Raw genomic sequence first — 26,417 nt, forward strand, 5'->3', positions numbered from 1 at the left:
GGGAACAAAGCTAACAGTCTATTGGTTAAGCTCCCACCAAGGTCAGCCCCTTGTAGGAGGAGCGTAATTCTACCCTTCCAAAGGAGAATAAAAAAGAGGACGGAATCTTAAACGGCAAGTGGAAAGGAAGTGCAGGAATCTCCAGGCACATACTTCATCTGCCAAAGAATTTCCTTTGTTGATTATAAATTCAGTCTGATTCAGTGCTCTCAATCTGCTCTGTGATTTATAGCCATATCTCACTGGATCTTCTCTAAAATAATGTCAGAGTTGTTAAAAAAATCATATCTGGCAACCTATTCAAATCTTTCTAATGATTAAAGTAAGTAAAAATTCTGGATTAGTTGAGCAGAAAGTGTATGTAACTGTGAGCCAAGGCCTGGAATGAAGCAAAACCAAATGTAACAGAAATAACTGGGCTGGGTCTTGAACTTTATGTGCAGTGCTGCCAAGGATGCAAAATCTGAGACACCCTCGCCTGAAACCTGAGGCTCTACCAAGAGGCCTCACGCAAAATCACATTTGTTCTCTCCACTTCATTCTGAAACTGATTCAACATTCCATTAACTTTGCTCCACTTAATGTGTCAACTGCCTCCTTGTAACAAGAACCAGCCGTGTTCAATCTCCTGTGAAATGACCATATAAACAGACTCCAACTGCCATGGAATGGATTTTTCTTTACATGTTTACATATACATTATAATTTCCTGCTAAACCGTTAAAGAAAAGTGACCTGAAGATTTCAAAAAACGTCTGCCACTCAGAAAATATGCACAAAGAACAAGGGGCTTTCAGTACAGCAAAGCAGAGGATTAATTCTGTCCTGTCAACTTTTTTTAATTACATGTTATATAACTTACTTTTCTCTCCAGTGTCAGAAGATCATCTAGCATTTATTACATTAAAAAGTGTCAAAATATGTTCTGTAAGAAAATTGGCAAGCTGGCATTACCTTTTTAGTTAGCAGTTTACCATTTGCCATCCAAAAAGAGCCAAAGTTTTCCATAATTCCCGCTTGCTGCTGACTATACTATATCTGACCCATTGCATGCTGAGTGCTCATGTCTTAACTTTCTTATACCACTTCTCAGTCACACAATCCCTCTGCTCTCCAGCAACTGGTCTGAGTCATCTGTTCAGAGAATCAAGAGGATTAAGATAAAATTCATCAACCATTGGCTAGACATAGGTCCATAAACCACTTCAATCAGGCGCTCAGTGGCTCAGGCTGCGTGAACAAAAACCAGATTATACTGTAACTGTCAGCAGTGATATGAACGCTGCTGAGAACATAAGAGTGATCTTAATTCAGGAAGTGAAAACTAGTCTTTTAGGAACAGTGTTTCTATATAGCACCCTGAAGGATTTGGTTGTCTCATTGGGGTTTAGGTTCTTAGAGTGTACACACTTAAAAAGTTCCTTAAGGATTCTTTAATTGGTTATGGGTTCTTAGTTTCCTGGAAGAGTTCGTCATGAAGCCTTTCTGATAGAACAACACTGCAACATTATTTTCCCCAGATTGACAATTGAAGACCACTTAAGGTTCCTAGATTGAATCTTTTTCTAAGTCTGTCTGCAGTGCACAATTAAGACTTGTTGATTTGGCCTTACTGTATGTTTTTTTGGATTGTTGTCTTGTTTCAGGATACACCCTGACCACCTTGAAACTGTAAAATATAGGTGCATTTTCCTTTTCCCCCAACTCAGAAACCCACCCATAGGGGGAGTCCAAATAATGAGACAAATAATGTCATTATGAAGACAAATAATGAAGCAAATTACATGAGGAAAATATTGCTCTCACAGTACAACACACACACACACACACACAAAGTGTAAGAATAACTTTTGAAGACCCTTAACCCTCGATTGCTCAGATGTATGCTTGAACTGGTTTCTGTCTCAATTGTAAGTTTCTTTGGACTAAAGTTCTGCCAAATTAATAAATTCAAGGACCTTGTCCTTTTTGGGGCTAGACGTCATAGCAATTAAAGGAACAATTTAATGAATTATCAGATTTAAACAATCTGGTAACAGGTAATGGAAGTCTCTCTCACCCAAATCTTTTCAGTAAATAGCCACATGACTCTTCATATGCTAGCTTTACATGACACATAATCTCAGTCAGTTTTGTAAAATAGCAGGCATATGGTGCCCTCCATTAATATTGGCATAAATATGAGCAAAGAAGGCTGTAAAAACTTTTCTTTATTGTTTAACCTTTTGATCTTTTGTTTAAAAAAATTCACAAAAATACGTTCGTGGATATCAAACAATTGCAAACAAAACACAGGTTTATCTAATATATATATATTTTTGTTAAATATAGGTGTACAACATTTATTGGTACCCTTTTAGTCAATATTTTGTGCTACCTTCCTTTGCCAAGATGACAGCTCTGTGTCTTCTCCTATAATGCCTGATGAGGTTGGAGAATACATGGCAAAAGATCTGAGACCACTCCTCCATACAGAATCTCTCCAGATCCTTCAAAGTTCAAGGTCCATGCTGGTGGACTCTCCTCTTCAGTTCACCCCACAGGTTTTCTATGGGGTTCAAGTCAGGAGACTGGGATGGCCATTACAGGACCTTGATTTTGAGGTCAGTAAACCATTTTTGTGTTGCTTTTGTTGTATGTTTTGGATCATTGTCCTGCTGGAAGATCCAATCATGGCCATCAAATTCAAAATTACAAAATTACCTTTTTTTTTCTTTCAATGGTACATTTACTCATTTTATTTTTATGTATTCTATGTTCTATTTTGAATAACATATGGTTTTATGAGATTTGCAAATCATTGCATTGTTTTTATTTACATTTATTTATATTTTACACAGCATCCCAAGGTTTTTTTTTTTTAAATTGGGGTTGTAGTAGTCTAACATATTAAAATATAAAAATGATAAAATATGTCATTTTGTAGATTTTATTTTGTTCAGTCAGTAATCTGTTGCAAACCAGCCTTATAAACACATCATAATTAGAACAGCTCCACCTAGTGTTGAGAGGAACGAAACACTCATGACCAGGTTAGCATTTCAGGTTTTTTCATGTACTGCTCTTATTTCTATAGGATGTCACCTCAAATGATCGGATGTGCCAACGTGGGAAATGACGTTATTACAACTTGCAAATTACCACACCATGAATGCAGCATAATTTAAAAGTAGAGAAGAGGTACTTTACATTGTTCACGGTGGAGAAGGGGGGCATTTTGATTTGATACCACTCCGTAAACTGGGAAGGAATTGGCAGTTAATAAGACTACTCCAAGCTGACAAGTTAAAATTGTACATTGATAGGGCGTTTTTCGAAGGCTTTTACCGGTTGTAGGTGAGGAATCACAAGTTACAGCCTTGCCTTGAACGCAACATAACTGCGCTAGCAATGGTGTGTTCGACTTCGACTGCGGCTCGTTGTAACCAATCAGCGAGAGTTTCCGCTTGCGGTCGGGGGAGGAGTTGAAAACAGAGCCGTCAAATCGGACACTTTCTGCTTCCCGTAGTGACGCTCACGCGGTGTTTGCTTTCTTTATCACAGACAAAGTGGATTGAAAATGTCAGAGAGCACAAAAAACACAGTAATATAACCAAGGAAAACGATTTTGTGTGCAATTCAGAAAACTTTGATTTCATGTTGCAGTTTTGTGCAATATAATTTTGCATGTTGGTAAAAGTTTGATTCACGCTTATTATTTTTCGATCCGTGACCGCAATACTTTTGACGGAAAATTAATCCCATAGATTACATATAATATTTCTCAGATAAACAGGCATCTGAATTGTACATGTAGCAACCAGAAACACTTTTCACTGAATAGGTTGTTAATACACTGGCACCCTGACCAGGGTGTACCCCGCCTTGTGCCCGATGCTCCTTGGGATAGGCTCCAGGTTCCCCGTGACCCTGAAAAGGAGTAAGTGGTAAAAGATGGATGGATGGATGGATGGAGGTTGTTAATACACTGCCTGTATGTACAAGAAAGTTCAACATAAGCCTGTATTATTTAAAAACCAATAAAGATTTTTACACTACTGTGTTTTCGTTTAAAACGCGTAACTTTTGCTACGGTTACGCCTGTCGTCTACACTACTCCGGCGTTTTCAAACCAAACGGAGACTTTTGGAAACGCCGAAGACCCCGTTTTAGTTTGAAAACTCCGGGCTCGCGTTTCAGTGTAAACAGACCAAAATGACGACTTTTTAAAAAGAAGGCGTGGCTTCCCACATTCACTCCCTGATTGGCTCTTCTGGATCATTGCGTATACTTCCCCCATTCGTCAAGTCCCTACCATGTGCCCATTATGCATCGTATACACAGCAAAACGGAGACTGAACCGCAATCTTTCTTGGCTTTGTTGTCATTCTTAGCAGCCACTGTGAAGTTACATTCTGTATTTTATAATACTGCAGCTGCCTACATGCACAAGAGGCAAGCTGTGATTAGAGCAGTCGGAAATAAATCTTATTACATGGAACGCCGGTTTGGACTAGCAACCAACTTCCAGTTTACACTTGTATGCGCATGCCCAGTGTGCATGAATAGTCATGTAACATGCGTTTTTGGTCGTGTAGTATGGACGGTCTCGTTTCTGAAACACCAGTGTGGACGAGGTTTGTTTTCATTTTAAAACGCCGTTTTAAACGTCACTGTGACGTGGTGCCGTCTCAAGTCGACCAAAATTCTAACCGGCATGCACTGCTTCAAGTCGGCCGCCGATCGGTCTGCACAGCGCCGTATGAAGTCGAGCACAGATAATGTCTCCCTGTGACGTCAATGCAGCACACAACCTCTAACATCTCCCCTGAATAATGAACTTACAGCACTAGACAACGAATCAGCACAAGAACCGCTAAACACATCACAAATATTTCAATATAGGCACATTTAATGTGTTTCAGGGTGGAGGTATCCTTAAAAATTGTTTTTTTATTAACTGTAGAAAGGCAGCAGGCGGAAGTGAATCCTATAACGGCGCACGCCCCCAAAATCAGCTGATGGGGATGACGTCACTCTGTAAATGGCAGGAGTCCATTACTAGCTAGACACTTTGAGACCTAAAGGTAAAGCCATTTTTGTTCTCTGTGTTGGTTTCAGTTGCATATCATATTAAGAAATTAACTAATATAACGATTCTTTAAAGCGAAATGTGTGTAGCTTTGAGTTACTTTCTCGTCTGAGCAAACAATCCGTTAGCTTTAACTAGCAAAACAGGCTCGCATAGAAACACCGAGAATCGGATATCGTAGTATAAGGATTGTTTTCACGGTTTACCCGCGTTATAAAATAAACAAAGGTCATTTGTTAACTCCTTATTTTGTTTGTTTGTTTTAGAGATTATCCGTTTCTTCAAGAATGGCGTTTGTTAAAAGCGGATGGCTTCACCGCCAGAGTAAGTATATTTTGTTCATATTTACTCAAGGCGGAATCCAGTTTCTCTGTATAATCCCTATGTTGGGGCACTGCACAGCACACGACACGATCCATTCTAAACCCTACAAAGTGCACTAGAGAGCCATTTGGGATTCAACCTAGAGTGTAGCGTTTCCAAGGCTATTTTGTTACACTTGTTTTATATAGCCTAGTTATCTATGTTTCTTTTAATGATTTCATTTCAGGGAATTAAAAACATTTGCTGTATGTTAATGGTTATCATAAACAATTTATTCAGTTAATGAATATATAAAGACAAATGTGATCGATTGGCGGATACTTTATTTACTTCATTAGGATAATGACATTGTTACTAAGGCCAAATTAAGCACAGTACATAAATTAAATCTATGGCAGTCTGTGCATAAGCAGCAGACAAATATACAGTAAAAAAGATGCAAATAATAAACAAAGTGCAGTTATATCGATGAGTTCCATGTCATTGTTAATGTACATTTTTGTAGCTGTAGACCGCTTTAACTGTAAAATAAATTCCACTGACCACCTCATTATTTTATGGACATTATTAAAATGTGTACAGTTATTATTGTTCATATTGACGCCTTAGAGCTTTCGTTCCTGAACTTTCCACCAACCGAACACAATGTGCAATAAATATTGCCAGACATGAACTTTTTATAGGCCCACTTGTTTTTAGTTATAGAGGTTTGGACCAGTCAAGAAGTAACTATATTATAATAACTATGTTAAAAATCATTAATAAATGATACCAATAGCTTTGATAATGGTGGGTTGTTATTTCCACCACTGTAAATATATAATAATATAATATATAATATAATTTAGTTTTTTAATTACAGACCCCTTGCTCCCTGGACCCCATTTTGAGAACTACAGATGTACATTGTATGATGTATTATACTGTACACAAGACAAATAGAGTTTAGCTTTTATTTACATTATGCCAATTTTTTTTATGTAGGTACTATCTTGCGTCGCTGGAAGAAAAACTGGTTTGACCTTTGGTCAGATGGCCGTCTAATTTTCTATGATGACCAGCAGCGGCGTGACATGGAGGATGAGATCCATATGAGGGTGGACTGCATTAACATTCGCAATGCCAATGCATGTCGAGGTCAACCTTTAATACTGCTAATAATTTTTGGTCATCTGTGGATGAATAATTGCTTTTGAGAGATTTTATTATTTCATACTCTGTCTCTTTCCTCAGATCTAACACCTCCTGAAGGAAAAGGCAGAGAAGCCCTTCTACAAATTGTGTGCCGTGATGGACGTGTTATCAGCCTCTGCGCAGACAGTGCAGACGATGCCTTGTAAGTCAGCTGATCTGTATTTATTTATACTTCTAGCTGTTCGACCAAAGAAAATAAAATGTGAACACTCATTGGTAAAGAAATAACAAAAAGACATTATCTACTACTCACCTGTCTTACATTGTCAGTTATTATACTAGTGTTTTAAACTAAAAACATGTGCTTTTTAGTCTTTGTAACCCAAAGACAAATCATGTAGTGTGTGCAGTGTGAATAACATTGATGTTTACTCTTTGCTCTCTTTCTTTCAGGGCCTGGACTGTGGCCCTTCAGGATGCCAGAATCAACACAGTGAGTCATTGCTTACTTAAAGAAGCACGTTATGGGTGGAGTAGTTAACTCTGTAATCCTCTGTGCACGCTTCATAACAGACAGCTCTGTTATGCTGTTGATATAAAATGTAAATGGAAACCTTTGTTAGTTTCTGTCATAAATGTGCCATATTTTACATATCTTCGATTTTCCTCTGTCTTTGATAGCTTGTGAAATCTTGTGATAGTGTAGAGTAATCTTGTTATTTCTTTTGCAGGTGGTTGCACCCCCTCAGTTTGGTTTAACCCCGGAAGTTATTGCCTCTGCTCCTCCTTCTTATACAGAATTAAACCCGACTCCTCAGGTAGGAGCCAAGTTTACATCCCCATCCAATTATTTGTGTTTAATCTTAGTAGTAATAACAGAATGGAAGTGACTTTTTCTGTGACCCTTTTGTCAGGTATACTACCCGGACCAATACGGTGGCTATGTGCCTTATCCTCCTCCCCCCTATGCCCCTAATGCTGTGTACTCTGCAGGTGGGCACCAGTATGCATTTGCCTCCCCCTATCACAACCAAGGTAGATCAGCTACTGTCACTGAATGTTATATATACTTGTACGTTTATTGTTTAATTTGTGTAATTTAGTTTATCAGCTGTGCAGGCAATGTGCAGTGCTGACTAAACAGTAATTCATAATAATGCCACTGAGAAATTATTTTTCTGTGCTCTCTCTAGTATTTACAGCTAAAATTTTGGTGTCTCTTATATTACCCTCACTTGCCCAGTTTAATACAGAAATAGAAATAGCATAGCCTTGCCAAAGTGCATTTAAGTGAACTTCTAACTTGAGCCAAATTTTAAACCCTGTTCAGGCTTAAATGGTTTTAGCAAATGGTTTAGCTTGCTATAAGTAGGCCTTTAGCAAAAAAAAAAAAACCCAAAAAAACGTTTTCTCCTCCTGCTCTTACTAAAAAGATATTTTCTTTCATCGAATATGAGTGTCCAATATTCACTACGCCTATATTAAATTTGTCATCAGTCAACAATTTGAATTAGGCTCGGTTATTGACTCCTGTGCTGTTTTTCAGCACTGACTGGTTGTCACTCTTTCTGAAGGCGTGTTACTAAGTCGATTTTCAAAAAGAATCAATTCTTCGATTCTGAGTCATTGTGAATCTAGAATCGACACTAAAGCTTAGCTTCGACTCCGATCAGGGGCGTGACTAGTTCAGACTGTTCATAAGTATTGTATAAAGTATCGCTAAAGACAAAAACATATATAATTTATACAGTTGTAGCTGATCAGTCTGATACAAATTCTTATAAGTCAAAGCCCACACTGGCAATTGTTTTTTTTTCTTTTGACTAGATAAATAAGTAAACTTGAAGATTTTTTGTCCTGTTACGTACTTCAAATTGGTTGTACTTATTCATCCAGCTTGCTGGTTTAAATTACTATTATCCATTTTAATCACGTGTCTGAGGTTCTTTGGGAGGATGCCAAAAATGTCCAGTAGCACTTGCTCTCAAATCAAGCACAGATAGGCAGGTGTAGGCCAACTCCGTAAAGCCGAGACTGCCATCTAGTGGTAGCTGTTTTTCTTAGGCATAGGTGTGCGTGGATCGGGAGATGTGTGTGTGTGTGTGGATTGTGCAAGGCAAACCGCTGAAAGAAAGTCTCTCAAAATCCAAATGAACCAAACAGAATCGACTCAGAAAAGACGCCAATAAATACACGCATGTCCCCTGATACACAAACTCACATTGTACTTGTGGCATGCACAAATTATGATATATTAATACAAAATATAACATTTGAATTCACACGTCTCTAATTCTGAATTTCGCAGACACAAATTGTTAGGCATTTGTTTGTGGATAGTAAGATGCATATTCAACATTTCTCAAGTTCATGGATAATTGTGTATGCATTTGTTAATAATTTTGACACTAATTTCATCTCCTAGTTCATTAGGTACACCTAACGTGTTGCTTTACTCTTTGGTAATTTTATCAGGTACATCTACCATATAGGTCACAGTAGATATTCAGTTACTGAAGGTAGCCTGTTTACTGCTAGGTACAATTTGTGCGCACCCATGTTTGTCAATCAGATATTACTTGAGTTGTGCAGAGTTCACCTGCATAAAATGATTTAATGAATGTAAACAGCTGGGGTTTTTTTTTTTCTTCCCTATCCATGTTCCTCAGGAGTGTACCCTGCACACGAAGTCAACCATGTGATCATTGAGGAGCGCCGGCGTGATGATGCAGGTGGTATCGCTCTTGGCATGCTAACTGGTGCTGCAACAGGATTGGCTATTGGTTCCCTGTTTTCTGTATTTTAATTTAATATGCATCATTCTGTCCGTTTGAGTCCCAACATGAGATGGATTAGTTTTGTGCTACTGCTCTTATCTTTGCTGCAATCCCATGCTATATGTAATACTTAGACCTAATAGACATTAACTGCCTAACAGATCACAAGCGCAGTTAATTAGTCTGTATGAACCAAAGCCTCATGGTAGCATTTATAGCTTGGTGTGGGAGAGTTTGTTTTACACGTACATTGTGAAATGAAATGAAGTGTTTGTGAACTGAGATGGTATTGAACAGGCGTCAGGGTGGCTGCGCATGAAAATTAGGTCACCTGCTTAGATTGCATTTGTAGGTTAAACCCAGTGAAATGAAGTATGACTGGTGATTCTTTTTCATTATGGTGGCTTAAAATGATTGCCATTGTATTAATTGTTCTTTCCCTGAGTCCATGGGATGTTTTTGAGCAGACCTTGGTAGTTAATCAAACTGGACAAACATGAGATGATATTTGCTTGAAACTTACTACTAACAGTAGGTTTGCCGTGCATAAACATTTGATGATTCCTGAACTTAACAAGTTGTCAATTGGTGGAAACCTGTAATATGTTAAGTGCAATAATTAATGCATTTTGGAAAGATTCTGATCTTGATTTCGTCACAGGTCAATGATGGCCTTATTTGGGATGCTTTTAGACATGCACATACTTCCATTGTGGCCTTACAGGGAGACCTAGAAATCCAAGAAGCAGACCATATGCTATAAATAATGAAATATGTTGAGATTATTTTCCCATGTTTAACAAGTTGTAGCAGTTCATTGAATGGACATGACCCAGTATGTTGTATTGAACTAGGTTGGTGGAAAAATGCAAATCTACAATGGATATAAAAAGTTTACACACCCCTGTTAAAATGGCAGGATTTGTGAAGTAAAAGAATGAAATAAATCATGTCAGATCTTTTTCCAAATCTAATGTGAAATTGTGAAGTATACAGATACAGTGAAAAAGCAATCAAACTTTTTTAGGGGAAAAAGGAAAAATGGCATTTCCTGTGTACAGCCCGCTTTGGGTCACCACACAGATTTTTAGTTGGATTCAGGTCTGGGTTGTGGCTAGGCCATTCAGAAACATTGAGCCTCTTTTGGTTAAACCATTCCTTTGTTGATTTTAATGTATGCTTTTGGTCATTGTTGTGCTAAAAGATGAAATTTCAAATTTCTTTTCATCTTCAGCTTACTATCAGACACCTGAATGTTTTGCACTAAAATCGGCTGGTATTTGTAGCTATTCATGATTCTCTCCACCTTGATAAATGCCCCAGTTCTGGCTGAAGAAAAGCAGCCCTGATGCATGATGCTGCCGCCACCATGCTTCACCGGGGGTATGGTGTTCTTTTGTTGATGTGCTTTTTCTTTGCACCAGACATACCTTTTGGAATTGGTCTCATCAGACCATAACACATTTTGCTACATGGTTGGGGGTGATTTAGTTGAGCTTGGATGCTTTTGTGAGAAAGGGATTCCATCTAGCCACCATAACCCATAGCTCAGACATGTGAAGAATATGAGAGATTGTTGTCACATGCCGAGAGTAATCGGTACTTGTCAGATAATGTTGCTGTAGGACTCTTTGCAACCTCCCGGGTAAGTTTTGTCTTGTCCTTTTGTCAATTTTGGAGGGATGTCCAGTTCATGATGTCACTGTGGTGCACCATTTTCTCCAAGTGTCGATGATGGCCTTCACAATGTGTTATGGTATATCTAATGATTTGGAAATTCTTATATACTCCTCTCTTGATCTATACCTTTTGTGAGATAGTGTGATAACGTACATGATTTATTAGCTCTTTGCGGTCTGTGGCTTCAGCAGTCAAGATAAAACCAAGGAGATGACCAAGAAAATCCTACCGAAACAGCTGGTCTTTAGGATTAATCAGAATAACTTCATTGACGACAGCTGTATGATAATTAATTTTTGAACATGAGATTGAATGTGATTGGGTCAGTCTGAGCTCAGCCACACTCCCAATTATAAAAGGCCGTGCACACTTGTGCAACGTGGTTATTGTAAACTTTAACTCTTTATTTTTCCCTAAAATATTTGTTTTTCACTTAATTTTTTTAATGTTGTAATTTCACATTGAGGGTGGAAAACGTTCTGATATGATTTATGTTGGTTAAATTTTTTATTAACAAAAAAACATGCTATTTTAACAAGTGTGTGTGTGTGGACTTTTTATATCCACTATAGCTGCATTTAAGATGCATTTTATTTTCCTTTCTGTGCTGAAAGATTGAATTTATGAACACTGCCACCATAGCCAGAAAATACACCTTTAGACGACCCACACCAGAGCTCAGATTTAGATATTTAGATTTAGGTAATTCCGTAGCAACAGTTTATTTTTATGTATATTAGGCTATCAGAGAAGCACTCCAGGATTGCACGGGTGTGAGAGCTTGTTCTCCTGGCTTTACGTTCCTTCAGTGTTTTTCATTGAACCCTCATTTACTCTACACTTCTAAAGTGTTAAATCTGAAGAACTTGAAAAGCCGTTATAATAATAGAATTTATGATATTTGTTCCTTTTTTTGGAAAATAATTTTTTAAAAAGCTTCTCTCCAGTTTGAGTGTTATTTATCTGGTTTGAGTTTGTGGAAAATGTCTTTAATGCCTTGTGTGATAGTTCTGTGTCTACATTGTTTTTTTTTGTTGTTGTTGTTGTGTGAAGAAGTAAAATGAAGCAGCACATTTTAACCCATTAAGCCAAAATGAGTGAATAAATGCTCTGAGTAACATCCAAGGGAATTTGACCTCCCAAAATAATGTAAGGAAAAACATGATGTACACAGGGCATTGGCTCTTCATATTTTCTTCTGGTCAGTTTTTCACATGCTATACTTTAACATTAATTATGGTCTATGTTAGACCATATAAGTTAGTGGCTACATTTACTTTATCTACATTGCACACTGTGTTTACATGAGCAACAGTATGTTAAATTGGGTTTAAATTGAGGTCATTAGTATGTTTAATAAAATTCCCTTCAACATTTTATCACATTTTGAATGTTTAAAATATTGGTATTTGTGAACCAATAACCAAAACATCTACTAAATACTGAAGATACTTTGTTTTAGTTGTATTTCCCATTTACTCTCTTACGCTTGGTCCAATATATCTGAACATACACTTTTTGTTGCTGAACCAACTTGCATTCCCATGTTATACTATTGTGAAATTAATTAAAGTAAGTGACTAAATTGAATTGCAGTGTACATGTTCTTTATGAACCAATGTTCTTCCAACAATCATTTTTGAAATATTACATTTCTGAAATGTCCTAGATCAGAAATGTTCTACTGGGTCTCTATTGTAGATTCCAAAGGCCTATGTTCTGAAAAACTGGCTCAAGCAGGTTTTTAGTTTTGAATATTTATTTTAAAACATTTACAGCCACAGTGAAAAATTGTGAAATCTGTACCTTGTGGGGCTGCTTCTGTGGAAAGGCAGAAAAAACATATACTTTTCATCATTAAAAGATACAAGTATGTGTTTCAGTGTGAAAATTACAAATGGTTTCAAATAGATTTGTTGGGAAAAAGTCATTAAATTTTTTTGTAGTGATTTTGTTTGCAAAAATGGAATAGATTTGTTGAATATGCTGAATTCAACATGACCCAAAGAAACAGAAGACAAAAGTGGAACCGCATTTCTATTTAATTCAATTTCAAAAGACATTTCTGGGGATCATTCTGTAATTTTGGTAGGGTCAGTTCTTGATTAAATGTCTGATAAACCCAACCAAAGTGGCAGGTTTTACAGTTTGCTCCTAAAAAGAGCAAACTGTATAGTCAGTGTTTTAGATTTAACAAGCTATGTATGTTGAGCAATCTAAAGCAAATATTTTTATACATAGCATAACTCACTTAAAGGTAGACACATAACTCAATAATAATTTAAAGAAGACACTACCATGGTTTTAGTATGGTTACCATTGTAAGTAGGTTTATTACATGTTTCACCATTATCTATTATGAATTTACTATAGTACTTAAGGTGATTATGTATTTTACTATAGCATTATACGGTAATATGGTAAATAACTGTACTTTGGATATTATATAACTATGTTGGGTAGACATTTATTAATTAATATTTAATACAGTTAATATTTCTTTCAAGTTGTCTTTATGCACAGGGAAGCAGATTATGCAAATAGCTTTATGTACAATAAAGTCTATTTTACAGTTGTTTTTTTACAGAAGCATTTTTCAATATCTACAGCTGTTACAGTGCAATGAAATGAAAAGAGTTGCATGCTGGCAGCTGATTAAAAATTAAGTGCAGTTATTGTTGATTAGGTGCAGTTATAGTATTGAATACAAAAGAGGTTAATGGAGTTAGTGGAGCTAATGGTAGATGTTAATGGGGGAAAGGGAGGGGGTCTTTACAGGCTGGGGATAAGAAATATTTTATCAGACACAGAAGTGGGAATGGGCTGTGGGAAGTGGGGGGGTGGGGGGTCTGAGTGTAAAATTGTGGTGAAAACTTGAGTATGGCATGCTTATACTGCACAGACAAAAAATTGCATGGGTCCATGACAGTCCATAATTCCATACACTGTTTTGGTATTGCACACATACCATTAAACATACAGATATCGGTAATAGCCATTAAGTCACTAATTTCATAACCATTATGTAACTGGGTTTCTGCAGGTATCAGCATTTCAAATTTAATACCTTTAATACCATATTCAAGATATTTCTTAAAAAAAAAAAAAAAAAAAAAGCTCTGCATGTCACTTCAGTCATGCTTCATACATAAGCTATAATGGATTGTGTTCATGCATATGCATCCATTTCTGGGTTTAAGTAAACTACAGCAAGGTAAACATCTCTAGAGGTATATGGGAGACCAGAGCAAATATCCTTTTTGCATTACCTTTTACTCCAACAGTGAAAGAAAAAAAAATCCAGTATTTCTTTTCCAAGACTTTCCAAGAGAGGAAAAAAAATATAGAGAGGTGGATTACGGCAGTCAGAAGAGAAAAACATCTTAAATTTACCATCACTACCTCAGCAGCTGTACTAGAAACCCACTCCCAGCAGTGTTTACAAAATTTGGGTAATGCCAGAGTAATGTAACAAGTAGTGCTATAAATGTACAGAAATTTATGTAAATAAGATATATATATATATTCATTTATTTAACGTTGCTATTTTGTATTGCACTGAATAATACTTAATAAAAAAAATTATAATATTTGACTTAATTCACTTTCATGGCTTTTATTTTGGCGGAAGACCTCCGTTTGGTTGGCAACAGGTTGTTTTTTTTTTTTTTTTTTTTGTAAATTCACTTCTCATTACCAAATAGGTTGAAATGCTGTAAAACTCTGCCTACAAAAATGATTATTACACTAAGGTAAAACCAAACTGAATCTGGCGTGTGTTGTGTCTACATGCAGGTTATAAGCGACTGAAACTCATAGAATGAGTGACTGAAACAGAGATAAAGTTGGTGTGGAGCGGCGTTTACTGTGACCTGAGCCGCTTTAAAACACTGATGAGCCGCACACGCGCACACACAGGTTTACCATCTCAAACAGCAACGAGCCAAAATAAAATCTAAATCTGTTTTACGGTGTCGGTTCGGTTAATTTTTAAGACCGTTAAAACTTGTATTTAAGACATTTAATGCTAATTAAGGCCTTATTTTTAAACTAAGGAATTTAAGACATAAGACTTAAGACATAAGACATTAAGACTTCGTAAGGACCCGTGGAAACCCTGTGAAAGCTGTAGTCATTAATGTAAGATTAATGTAAATGTAATGTAAGAACATACATATAAACACATACACTTGTTTGTAAAAATTATGAGGAATACCTACCATGTAGCTACACCCACTGTACATTTAAATGTAAACATATGAGATACAGGTCGCTTTGTACACAGTAACAGATGGGCTACAGTCAATAATTAAATACCTATCATGCCAGCTTCCCCTACCCTATCAATGTAAAGGACCGCTATACATCCAATTTTTGTACCAAGAGTCACAAGGGAGCCTGGAGCCTATCCAATGAAGCTCAGGACACGAGGTGGGGGACACCTTGGATCGGGGGCCAGCCCATCACAGGGTACAATCTCACACATTCACACAGCACAATTTGGAAGTGCCAATCAGCCTACAATATATGTGTTTGGACTAGGGGAGGAAACTGGAGTACCTGGAGGAAACCCCGAAGTACGGGGAAAACATACAAACTCTGCGCACATAGGGCAATCGAGTCCCCAACCCTGAAGGTGTGAGGCAAACGGGTTAATCACTAAGCCACCATTCCCCCCATAAAGGACCACAAGAGAGACCACTCAGAACCAACAAAAGAAAAATTAGCCATAAAAATACAGTTATGTTGAATATACTATTCACATATTTTATCTATTGGATGGCAGGATATAGTCATATTTTGTCTAAATTCGGTCAATTGTCTCCATTATTGCTGCTCTGTATAGCACTCTACACAGAACAGTCAATAGTGAAACAGGAGTGAGGAGGCAAACCCCAGACACACATACAAACAGACACAGACAGAACTCGTATTAAATCACTGATATTTTGGGAGTTGAGTCTCATGTCATTTAAATAAACCTACATGTTAAAATTTTTTTTACATTTATATCATATATCATTTCAACCAGATAAAATCTCTTCAGAGAAAAAAGCTTTAAAAAAAAATTCAAAAGCAGGAGACTAAAATTAATTACCATCTCCTGGCAAAGCCTACTTACAATACTTATTCACAATATATGGTGGATGTATCTGATAAAATTCCTAATGAGTGGCAAAACAAAGTGGGTGTACTTAATAAACTGGCAACCAAGTGCATGTCCTGTACATGTACAGTAGATGCAGTTACTGCAGAAAAAATACATTTTAGCAAGTGCTCAGTTACAGCTTAATATTCTCGCCAATATAAGTTCCACATACAGCAAATAAGTTACCTCAGTTCCCTGTTAACACCATATTACGTAGGTAGACAGTTCAAGAAGCTACATTATGTAGCCTGTATTCCACAAAGAGTGGCCGTTATTACAAAAGTATTTATAATAAACTCTGAGTAGAAAGATAAAATGGAATATAAAAAGCCTAAAATAAAGGTTCTTGTTTTTTGTGTTTTTATGGCTGCTGTGTAGTTAGCCTTCTTGGCCAAAGTCCTCAGTAAACTTCACCAGCTTCTTCAGGTCTTCGTCATTCACAGTGGGCTTGGTTTTTTCCAGTGACCTGAGCATGTCCTCCTGGAGATCAGACACACAAACAAAGGCATGATACACAAATAATTTTAGCAATGACCACTGCTTAAATTTATAAGCAATTTTAATGGTTAAAATGGAAACTAACAATGTAGATGCTGTGTGATATGAATTTCTTCCAGCATTATTCATAGCCACTTCCAACCCGGTGAGTAGTTACAATGTGCTTTGCTTGCACAGTGCAGTAATACCACAGTTAAATGTGTTTGGAGGTTCTGTGTACAAGTGTGTACATCATGATGGCATGATGATGATGGCATGATATACAGTGCTATGAAATTTGGCCCCATCCTGATTTATTCTGTTTTTGTGTATCTCTCATACTAAATAGTCTTAGATCTTCAAATAAAATACAACATAAAGACGACCTGAGTAAACATACATTAGTGTTTCTTTTATTGAAGCGCAAACCAAAAAAATTAAAAAATCCAACACCTATCACCCATGTGAAAAACTAATCGCCCACTTAAACGTAAAGTCTGATTGTGCCAGCTTTAGCAGCAATAACTGCAACCAAACACTTCCGATAACTGGAGATCAGTCTTTCACTTCCTTCTAGAACTAGGATTTACTCCTATGCTTTGGTTCATTGTCTTGCTGCATAATCCAGTTGTGCTTGAGTTTCCATTTATGGACTAAAGACCGGACATTCTCCTTTAGTATTTTCTGGTATAGAGCAGAATTCATGTTTCCCTCAATTATTACAAGTTGTCCAGGCCCTGAAGCAGTAAAGCATCCTCACACTATCACATTTCCACCACCATGCTTGACCATAGGTATGATGTTCTTTTTGTGGAATTCGGTGTTTGGTTTAAGGCAGATGTAATGGGATCCCTGTCTTCCAAACAGTTCCACTTTTGACTCATCAATCCACAGAACATTCTCCCAAAAGGTTTGAGGATCATCAAGGTGTGTTTTGGCAAAATTCAGATGAGCCTTAATGTTCTTCTGGGTTAGCAGTGGTTTTCACCTCGACACTCTTCCATGGATGCCATTTTTGCCCAGTGTCTGTGTGATTGTGGAGTCATGAACCTTTATTGATGCAAGAGGCTCTTTTGTGATTTGCTGGATGAGTCGTTGCTTTACTCTTAGAGGAATTTTGGAAGACGGCCACTTCTGTGATGGTTCATTACTGCACAGTTTTTTTTCCATTTGGAGATAAATTTCAAATCCATTTGAAATAGCTTTGTAACCTTTCCCAGACTGATGTATTTCAATCTCCTTCTTCCTCATCATTTCTGGAATTTCTTTCAACTTTGGCATAGTGTGTTACTGGGTAAGAGCTTTTAACCAACTTAAAGAGTATAACCGACATATAATATATTTAATTATATGAAACATACTATTTTTATATCATAATGCTTTGTATTTCATCCTCACCATGCTGACGATGGGCTCCAGCAGTTTATCAGCTTCCACATCTACCCATGTCATCTTTATTGCGTTTGGGTCACTTGGAGAGCAAGGGGTCAATAGGTCATCTGCTATTACATCCTGGTTGTTCCAAGTTTTTCCACAGGTCTGTACATAAAAAAGAAAGTATTACAGAAATCTACAAGTAGACAAAAATAATTCAGAAATTTCCACACACATCATGTCATATGTCAGCTCAGAACACTTGAAACTAAAGCAAACTTAGCAATTTCTAACCATTAATGCATTGGGTAAAAATTTTTTTATACATACATACATACATACATACATACATACATACATACACACATACACACATACACACACACATACACACACACATACACACATTTTTTTTAAATCACACTGATCAGTCTCAAAAATTCAGAAACACAACTTCAGACTTCTCTGAACTTCATCAGGTATGTCCTTACCCACCTTTTTGAAGTGAGTGGCCGTCTGCACTTTGCGAATGGGCTGCATGAGAGCGTCCCTGACAATGATGCTGATGTCGGCACCTGAATAGGACTCGGTCTTCTGTCCCAGCGTGATGAAGTCATTATCAGTGAGGTTGTTGGGGGTTGTACCAAGGTTGAGCTTGAACATGAATGATCGTGCATGCTGCTCAGGAAGTGGGATGTAAATACGCTTCTCAAACCTAAGCCATACAAACACAGTAGTGATGCATAAAGTCTGACAGTAGCATCAGTATAGACATGCATGATTCCAGGTACAGTACATCCCCACGCAGTGATGTTACAACCCCAATTCCGAAAAAGTTGGGACAGTATGGAAAATGCTAATAAAAACAAAGAGGAGTGATTTGTAAATGTACTTTGACTTGAATTTAAACAATAAAAGTATAAAGACAAGGTATTTGATGTTTTACCTAACCAACTGCATAGTTTTTTGAAGATTTATTTTTGAAATTGATGTATGCAACATGTTCCAAAAAAGTTGGGACAGGGGAAATTTAGGACTAACAGAGATGTGACAAGGTGAAATAAGAAGGTGATGTGAAACAGATGAGGCAATTGTCTAATCATAGTATATAAGGAGTCTCCAGAAAAGGCCTAGTCTTTCAAGAGCAAGGATGGGTCGAGGCTCGCCAATCTGTCAACAGACAGATGCTTCAGCAAATAATCCAACACTTTGAGAACAACATTCCCCAAAGGTAAATCTATAGGATTTTGGGCATTTCACCTTCTACAGTGTATAATATAATTAAAAGATTCAAGGAATCCGGTCAAATCTCGGAGCGTAAAGGGAAATGCTGAAAGACACTTCTGAATGATCTCCAATCCCTCAGACGTCACGGTCTTAAAAACCGTCATGAGTCTGTAATGGACATCCTGACATGGGCTCAGGAATACTTTGGTAAACCTCTCAGTCAACACCATTCACCACTGCATCCACAGATGCAAGTTAAGGCTTTACTATGCAAAGCAGAAGATATACATCAACACTGTCCAGAAGTGCCACTGACTTCTCTGGGCTCGGTCTCATCTGAGATGGACAGTAGCACAGTAGAATCGTGTTTTGTGGTCCGACGAGTCAACATTTCAAATAGTTTTTGGACAAAACAGCCGTTGTGCCAAAGACGAAAAGGATCATCCAAGCTGTTATCAGCGTCAGATCCAAAAGCCAGCATCTGTCATGGTATGGGGGTGTGTCAGTGCCCTCAGGTCACCATTAATGCAGAAAAATATGTACGCATTTTGGAGCAACATATGCTGCCATCCAGAGCAGGACAATGCCAAACCACATTCTGCCCAGATTACAAGCACATGGTTGGGTAAGCAGAGTGTGCGGGTGCTAGCATGGCCTGCCTGCAGCCCTGACCTGTCTCTGAGAATGTGTGGCACATTATGATGCGCAAAATAAGGCAACAAAGGCCAGTACAGATGTGCAGCTGAAGAAATGCATAACGGATGAATAGGGAAAATTACGCTTGCTAAACTTAACCTACTGGTGTCTTCAGCACCCAAACGCTTAATAAGTGTAATTAAAAGAAAAGGTGATGTTACACAGCGGTAAATTGTCGACTGTCCCAACTTTTTTGGAGTGTGTTGCAGTCATCAGATTTGAAATGAGTGTATATTTTCAAAAATAAATAAAATTCAAAGTAAAACATTAAATAATGTGTTAATAATGTGTTTTCAATATAGTACAGGATGAATTGAATGTTCAAATTTTTGTTTGTTTTTGTTTGTTCTCTTTGTTTTTTTTTCGCATTTTCCATACTGTCCATACTTTTTTGGAATTGGGGTAATATTTAATCAAGTAAAAAAAAAAAAAAAAAAAACAGTATATATACACACACACAAGTCACACCCTTGCTTCAATGGATAATCTCACCTGGATACTGTAGATTTATACTCAAGAACTGGGACTGTAGTCATAAAGACTGTCCTGTTTTCAACTCTTATTCGCATTCTGCTCACATTGAGCATCCTTTCAATACACTTAATGCTGTTTGCCTTTTCTCGTCTACACCTGTATACTGTAAGGATTTATAATCCCACTATCTGGTGTCACCCAGAAGAGGATGAGTCTGGTTCCTCTGAACGATTTCTTCCTCATGTTGTCTCAGAGAGATTCTTTCTTGTCTGTCTCCTCTGGCTTGTTCATTAGGGATCTAAATCTACATCTGGATTGTAGATTTAGATCCCTAAACTGTCTATAGTTACAAGTGCTATACAAATAAGTTTGTTACTGGTCAACTAGCTGTTCTTGAAATGTAATCTCAGAACTGATAACAATTAAAGAAAATCCTTAATAAGATTAAGTTTCCTGATCAAACTGGAATATGGATACAAATGAATACAGTCTGTTTAAATGAATATGCCTGTTTTAAATATAGTGATTCCTTGCCTTCTTCTGATGGCAGAATCTAAAGTCCAAGGAATATTAGTTGCTCCAAGCACCAGAATTCCCTCATTATCATTTCCAACACCTACAGTTACAGGAAAAAAACAAAAAAAAACAGATTAGCCACGTAATATTTTCAATCACTGAATGAAAAACGCCAGCCCTGTCTCCACCCCTTGACTCCCCTTGCATCTGGACCAGGAACTCAGTCTTTATTCGGCGAGCTGCTTCGCTCTCGTTATCAGACCTGGAGCCACACAGAGAGTCGATCTCGTCGATGAAGATGATGGAGGGTTTGTGTTGCCGAGCCAAGGTAAACAGGTTCTTCACCAATCTGGAGGAGGAAGAAGCAGAGATTATTAGGAGCTATGTTGTATGTACCACTACAGCTGGATTTCTACTTTTTCCTCATAAGGCATCCTGTTTATTCCTGTACATAATATTCAGGTTGCAGTGTGCCATGACCATGCTACTTAAACGTGCCGCTTTGATCAAGTGCAGCACCAGGACTTACTTCTCACTCTCTCCCAGCCATTTGGACACCAGATCAGAAGAGGAGATGGAGAAGAAGGTTGAGTTGTTGGCCTCAGTGGCCACTGCTTTAGCCAAGTACGATTTCCCTGTACCTGGAGGACCAAAAAGCAAGATCCCTCTCCATGGAGTTCTCTTTCCTGGAGATTATACGGTTACAATTTCAGCTCAAATATAAAGTAATACAAATAAACACAGAGGATCTGTTGCATGAGTAAAGGTGCAAACTAAACAGATTCTCAAACACTATTCAATTACTAAAAAAGTCTTGCTTTTTCCTCCATTACTGAAAATGACCTCAGAGTTTATGCTTTACACTGTTATTTCTTCATATAACAGAACTGCTCTTTACCATCATCATTGTTTATTTTGATAGAAGTTCTATTAATATTTACATCACTGCTGTCACATGATCTGATCAGATGATCAGAAAACAGTTATGAAGGCACAAAATTTGTTATTATATCACAGCACAGATAAATTCTCGAATCTGACTGGTCAGATGGTGTTGCTTAATTTTATATAACACTAGCTTATCATTTCTATACTAACAGGTAGGTTTATAAAAGTTGCTTCACATAAACAGATTGAAATAAGTGTGTAATCACTGAATATCTTATTAATGCAATAATAAGCCATAAGAAGGCATGTATTACAGTGATTTTATCACCGATAAAGGCGTTCTTAGGCACATCACAAAGCAGACTACTTCTTTACCCATAATAAAATAACTGAAGCATGCCCTTGCATGCTCATCACTTTTATAAAACAGCAAAAAAAAAAAAAAATAATAATAATAATAAAAAAATAAATAAATAAATAAATAAAAAGAAGAATATGGCAGCTTAAGTGTTACAGTTTCATTGGTTCAAAACGTGGTGCATTAGTATAGAAGTATTGTGATGTGGTCACAGGTGTGCAAAAGGATCTTACAATGGCTTTGAACCAATCAGATTTTAGAACCAAAACTATTCGTCTTATAATTTATGGATGGTGTCTCAAGTGTCTGTTCTTTATACCAGTCAGAGGTAAAAGTTGTAACCTTACCGTTTTGCAGCTTAGGTTTTTGGACATGGGAAAGTCTTCAGGACAATTATTTTGATCAGTATAGAGATCAACATGTCTTATGGACAATGTGAAAGACAATATCCCTTCAAACGTATAATTCTATTGTTAAAATGATATAACTCCACCACTAAATTCAACCAAACAGTTAAAACATACAAATGGGGTGATGCACCAGAATCTCATGAATCTCTCATGAGTTTATTTAACTTCAAATCTCAAATGTGTAGTAAAATTTAAAAAGACCATGAGGTGAGACACTTATTACAATCAAACAAGTCATAAGAGCAGATTCTTCACCGTCACAGCAATACCAATGTACTTGAGTGAGTTTTAATAGACCTGAAATACAAGGGTATGCAAACTTTTGACAAGGGTCATTTGTTATTATGTTAGTTATTATGATTAAAATAATTCATGGAAATTTCTGTGCTGATAAATAGCTTCATCTGAGCACTATTACTAAATAAATTAAATGTGTTTTCTATGCTCACTCATATTTTCTAAAAAATGGAGCAGAATCTTACTATGTGTTTGTTTTGTACCTGTGAAAAGGTGGGGAAATTTAATGGGTAGAATGACTGCCTCTTTCAGTGCCTCTTTGGCTCCTTCTAAGCCAGCAACATCACTCCACTTAATGTTTGGCTTCTCCATGACAATGGCACCTGCAAAACATAACAATACCTAATATCTACATACATGACACGCTCTTTATTAATGTAACACTGACATTTCATAATAAAATTGAAGAACATTACAAAATCATCGATTTGTGCTTGCTTAAAGTCTCTGACTGAAACAAAACTAGCCACAACAAGATGTTAAATGCAGCTAAGAAACCCCACACACCTTGAAGTTGATTCTGCAATTTCTTCTTCTCTGAATCATCACCATCATCACCGTCATTCCTGTCAAAAGACATTTTGGTTAATAAAGAGCCTACGGATCCTAATGGTGGTGAATTCAACAGCTGGTTTGTGCAGCAAGACTGACCCTTTGTCATTGGACACTTTGACTGGCTTGGTAGGTGGCTGCTTTTCTGTCTTTTTCAGATAATCCTTCAGCTGCTCAGCTCTGTCCAGGTAGTCTTTACACTTCGCCCTGATGCTTTGCTTGGCCTTTTCACCCTGAGCTTCGTCTGCAGGACAGAGCACAGTGTAATGCAGCATTTTATCTAAAATTCCACATTCCACAGATGACAGATAAAGGATTCAATTCACGTAAGGATTCAGTTTGTAATCTAGGACCTGGTTTACACCTGGCTGCTTAGCGAGATTTGGTGTCAGAGCCAAATAAGGTTGAGTAGGGAAAGAATTAGGTAGTTTAGACATTGAGAACTTTTGAAAAATACAGTCAAGCTGATGTTAATAAGCTTAATTCACACAGTGCTTCACTTACACTTCACCGCATGTAGAAAGTATTGAATAGAATGCTGATAGAGGCGCAAAGCTTCCTCGTAGTTTTTGGCCTTGTCCTCCTCTGAAGCCTTGGTGGCCAAGTCAATGGCTTTCTATTGCACAAAAAAGGAAGAACGTCAGTTCTTTTTCAGGAAGTTCATGTTCAGAATTGATTTAACTATAGTCAGTGAATCGAAATATAGAGAAAAATAAAATATATAGATACGTGTCATGCAACAGCCATGAAGCATTTTCTGATCTAGCTAAATAACATTAAGGGCAAGTTTATACAAATGCAATATTTTGAATAACATTAAAATGACTGTGTTAGAATTAAACAACTAAAGTAGTACAATGGGATTCACAGGGTAGTTTTAAATCATTTGGCTCACTTTTATTTCTTCTTTACCACTATCGACATCTCGCTTGTTATTTTTCTAGTGTCAATTGCACCTTGTTCCACTTCCTTGCAACTTAGCTCAGGGGTCTGACTACAAAATCTGCTTTTTTGGCACTGTAACATTGCAAAAAAATAGTAATCAGGCTATATTTGTAATAATTACCAAATTATTATTATTCTTGTTGTCAGAGTGGCACTGGCTCCCCTGGCCCGCCTATGACTGTTAGGGGCGTAACAATTTAACAATTTGGATTGATCTATAAATTTAAAAGGCAACAACTGACATGAATCTATACAAATCATAATTCAATTACTACAGATTATAAATAAATTATTATGGACTATAATTTATTATACAATCAACTCGAATCATTGCAGATTCAGTGGTATCAGCAAACATCCAGTTATTGACTTATGAATCAAAATCGTACCGTATCAGCTTCAGTGATATCAGCAAACATCCAGTTGTTGACTTATGAATCAAAATCGTACCGTATCAGCTTCAGTGATATTGTCATGTATCAAATCATTGTCCAAATTGTACTGTACTGAAGTTTACACCCATAATGCCTATAGCAGACCAACCCTTCTGAAAAAAACCCCAATAGAAACCATCACAGTAATTCAAGTGGTTTCCACAACAAATACCATTACAAACTATAAGATAACCATTAAAACCATTACCATTATTCGTCCTTAATGGTATCCACTAGACATAACATGCCACCAATAGAAGGCAACAAGTTACCAGTAGAGACCCACAGGGACCATTACAGTCTCAATTAAAACCAATACAATTCCCATTATAAGACCATTACAAATTCCTTGGGGGTTTCTATTGGGTTTTTTTTTTTTCTTTCAGCAGGGAAGTGTGACTGAAGGGTCATGTTGCAATTATGTTAACCCACGAGTTGTCGGTAGTATATGCCTTTTTTTTGTGGTGAAAGAAAAAACAGCAGTAGGACTGGTTTGACTAGTTTGGACACATGTCGCATACCAGAACACACAATAATAACTCAAGCTGAAGTTTGTCTATCTAAAGTGTTTGGACCTGAAAACATTTCATGAAATATGCTGTAGCTCTTACTATATAACTCTCATGTTTAGGTCATCATTCAAATATGAACAATGCGACTGTTTTCTTTTCTCTTTTCTTTTATTTTTAATAAATACTCATTTATTCTTAAACACAAACGAACTTCCTGCTCATTTTACTTGAAATGCAATGCCACCAAAATCTTAAGTAGTTAATTATATGTTTAATGAATCGAAATATATTTCACACTGTACTTATTAGTAGTACACAATGTTTTATGTAATGTTATCCTGACAAGAGACTTACCTGTAAATTACTATTAGCCATCGCAGTCGTGATATTACAGCTGAACTTTACTATTTTTAAATACTGAAAACACGGTTTGGATATAATATAGGTTTCCCTGCTTGCTACTACATTGTTCCACACAAACTAAATACACTATGAAAATATTCAGTTTCAGCGTTTTAAAACCTTTAGCGTCCTTTCTCAGGGAACTATTTTCCCCAATCCGTGCGGGTTCTCCACTTCCGCATTGAATGTTTTCTTCATGACGCCACAGACGCCGAGCCAATAAGAATGAAGCACCTAATCTGACACCTTCTAAATCAGAAATGGCTCACTTACAAAAAAACATTATTTTAAATCACACATAATGCAGCTAGGGACTCCTTTAACTGTAATGATAAATAAATAAATAAATAAAAACGTTTATGAGCATTATCCAACCAATCAGACATTAGACTCGTTATTTAAATATGTACAATAATATTTCGGCGTTTTTATTGAAGCCATACAGTTTTTTATTCCTGAAATTTCCACTCACAGTTTTGTATTTTTATTTATCTATTTATTTATTTTTTACATTAGAACTGTCATTAAATTCAAGATTACCACTATAACAAATAAGGGTCCCCTAACCCTTTTAACGGTCCCCAGATCCCATATTAAAAAGTGTGGCTACACAGGGAGTACAAAACCTCTTTAGAAACACATTTCCACTTATATTTCATTGCAGTATTTATTTCACAAATATACAGTTTGATATACTTTCACAGACACATTTTGCAAAAT

At 36.9% G+C, this 26,417-nt stretch overlaps 3 protein-coding genes across 5 annotated transcripts in view; 2 read left to right on the plus strand and 1 right to left on the minus strand.

Moving 5' to 3' along the window:
- Window positions 1-3,259, plus strand: part of stx6 (syntaxin 6) — a 49,493-nt gene extending 46,234 nt beyond the window's left edge. The window contains exons 8-9 of one of the 2 annotated variants that reach the window (XM_053634208.1): window positions 2,392-2,603; window positions 3,077-3,259. In XM_053634208.1, the coding sequence (XP_053490183.1) occupies window positions 2,392-2,603; window positions 3,077-3,118 (254 nt within the window). In that variant the 3' untranslated portion in view covers window positions 3,119-3,259. Of the gene's footprint in view, window positions 1-2,391 lie in introns of both variants that reach the window. The other variant, XM_053634207.1, reaches the window with a different exon arrangement.
- Window positions 3,260-4,664: 1,405 nt separating this feature from the next.
- On the plus strand, window positions 4,665-12,069 carry plekhb2 (pleckstrin homology domain containing, family B (evectins) member 2). Of its 2 annotated transcripts, none has more exons than XM_053634728.1 (8): window positions 4,665-5,066; window positions 5,338-5,395; window positions 6,380-6,532; window positions 6,629-6,731; window positions 6,983-7,022; window positions 7,261-7,347; window positions 7,444-7,522; window positions 9,199-12,069. In XM_053634728.1, the coding sequence occupies exons 2-8, from the start codon at window positions 5,359-5,361 to the stop codon at window positions 9,333-9,335; spliced, it is 636 nt and encodes a 211-aa protein (XP_053490703.1). In that variant the 5' UTR covers window positions 4,665-5,066; window positions 5,338-5,358; the 3' UTR covers window positions 9,336-12,069. The 2 variants fall into 2 exon arrangements, with proteins under 2 accessions (XP_053490703.1, XP_053490702.1); XM_053634727.1 differs by having other exon boundaries at window positions 4,698-5,066; window positions 7,444-7,564.
- A 3,845-nt stretch (window positions 12,070-15,914) lies between these two features.
- Window positions 15,915-25,895, minus strand: LOC128613691 (vacuolar protein sorting-associated protein 4B-like). Its single transcript, XM_053634726.1, has 11 exons — window positions 25,650-25,895; window positions 23,909-24,020; window positions 23,504-23,648; window positions 23,360-23,418; window positions 23,056-23,175; window positions 21,429-21,585; window positions 21,099-21,248; window positions 20,918-20,998; window positions 18,482-18,701; window positions 18,011-18,151; window positions 15,915-16,615 (listed from the first exon to the last, which is right to left on the minus strand). The coding sequence occupies exons 1-11, from the start codon at window positions 25,668-25,670 to the stop codon at window positions 16,514-16,516; spliced, it is 1,308 nt and encodes a 435-aa protein (XP_053490701.1). The 5' UTR covers window positions 25,671-25,895; the 3' UTR covers window positions 15,915-16,513.
- Between the last annotated feature and the right edge of the window lie 522 nt (window positions 25,896-26,417).

Source organism: Ictalurus furcatus, chromosome 10, assembly GCF_023375685.1.
Source record: "Ictalurus furcatus strain D&B chromosome 10, Billie_1.0, whole genome shotgun sequence".
In the NCBI taxonomy this organism is placed as follows: Eukaryota; Metazoa; Chordata; class Actinopteri; order Siluriformes; family Ictaluridae; genus Ictalurus; species Ictalurus furcatus.

Bases quoted from the DNA above. Each gene is read 5' to 3' on its own strand.
- plekhb2 (XM_053634727.1), top strand. From the start codon at position 5,359: ATGGCGTTTGTTAAAAGCGGATGGCTTCACCGCCAGA. The intron at 5,396-6,379 runs GTAAGTATATTT...TTTTTTATGTAG, and splicing joins CGGATGGCTTCACCGCCAGA to GTACTATCTTGCGTCGCTGG. The intron at 7,023-7,260 runs GTGAGTCATTGC...TTTCTTTTGCAG, and splicing joins AGGATGCCAGAATCAACACA to GTGGTTGCACCCCCTCAGTT.
- LOC128613691 (XM_053634726.1), bottom strand. From the start codon at position 25,670: ATGGCTAATAGTAATTTACAG. The intron at 21,586-23,055 runs GTACAAAACAAA...TATAATCTCCAG, and splicing joins ATTTCCCCACCTTTTCACAG to GAAAGAGAACTCCATGGAGA. The intron at 18,702-20,917 runs GCAAGGAATCAC...TGTATGGCTTAG, and splicing joins GATTCTGCCATCAGAAGAAG to GTTTGAGAAGCGTATTTACA.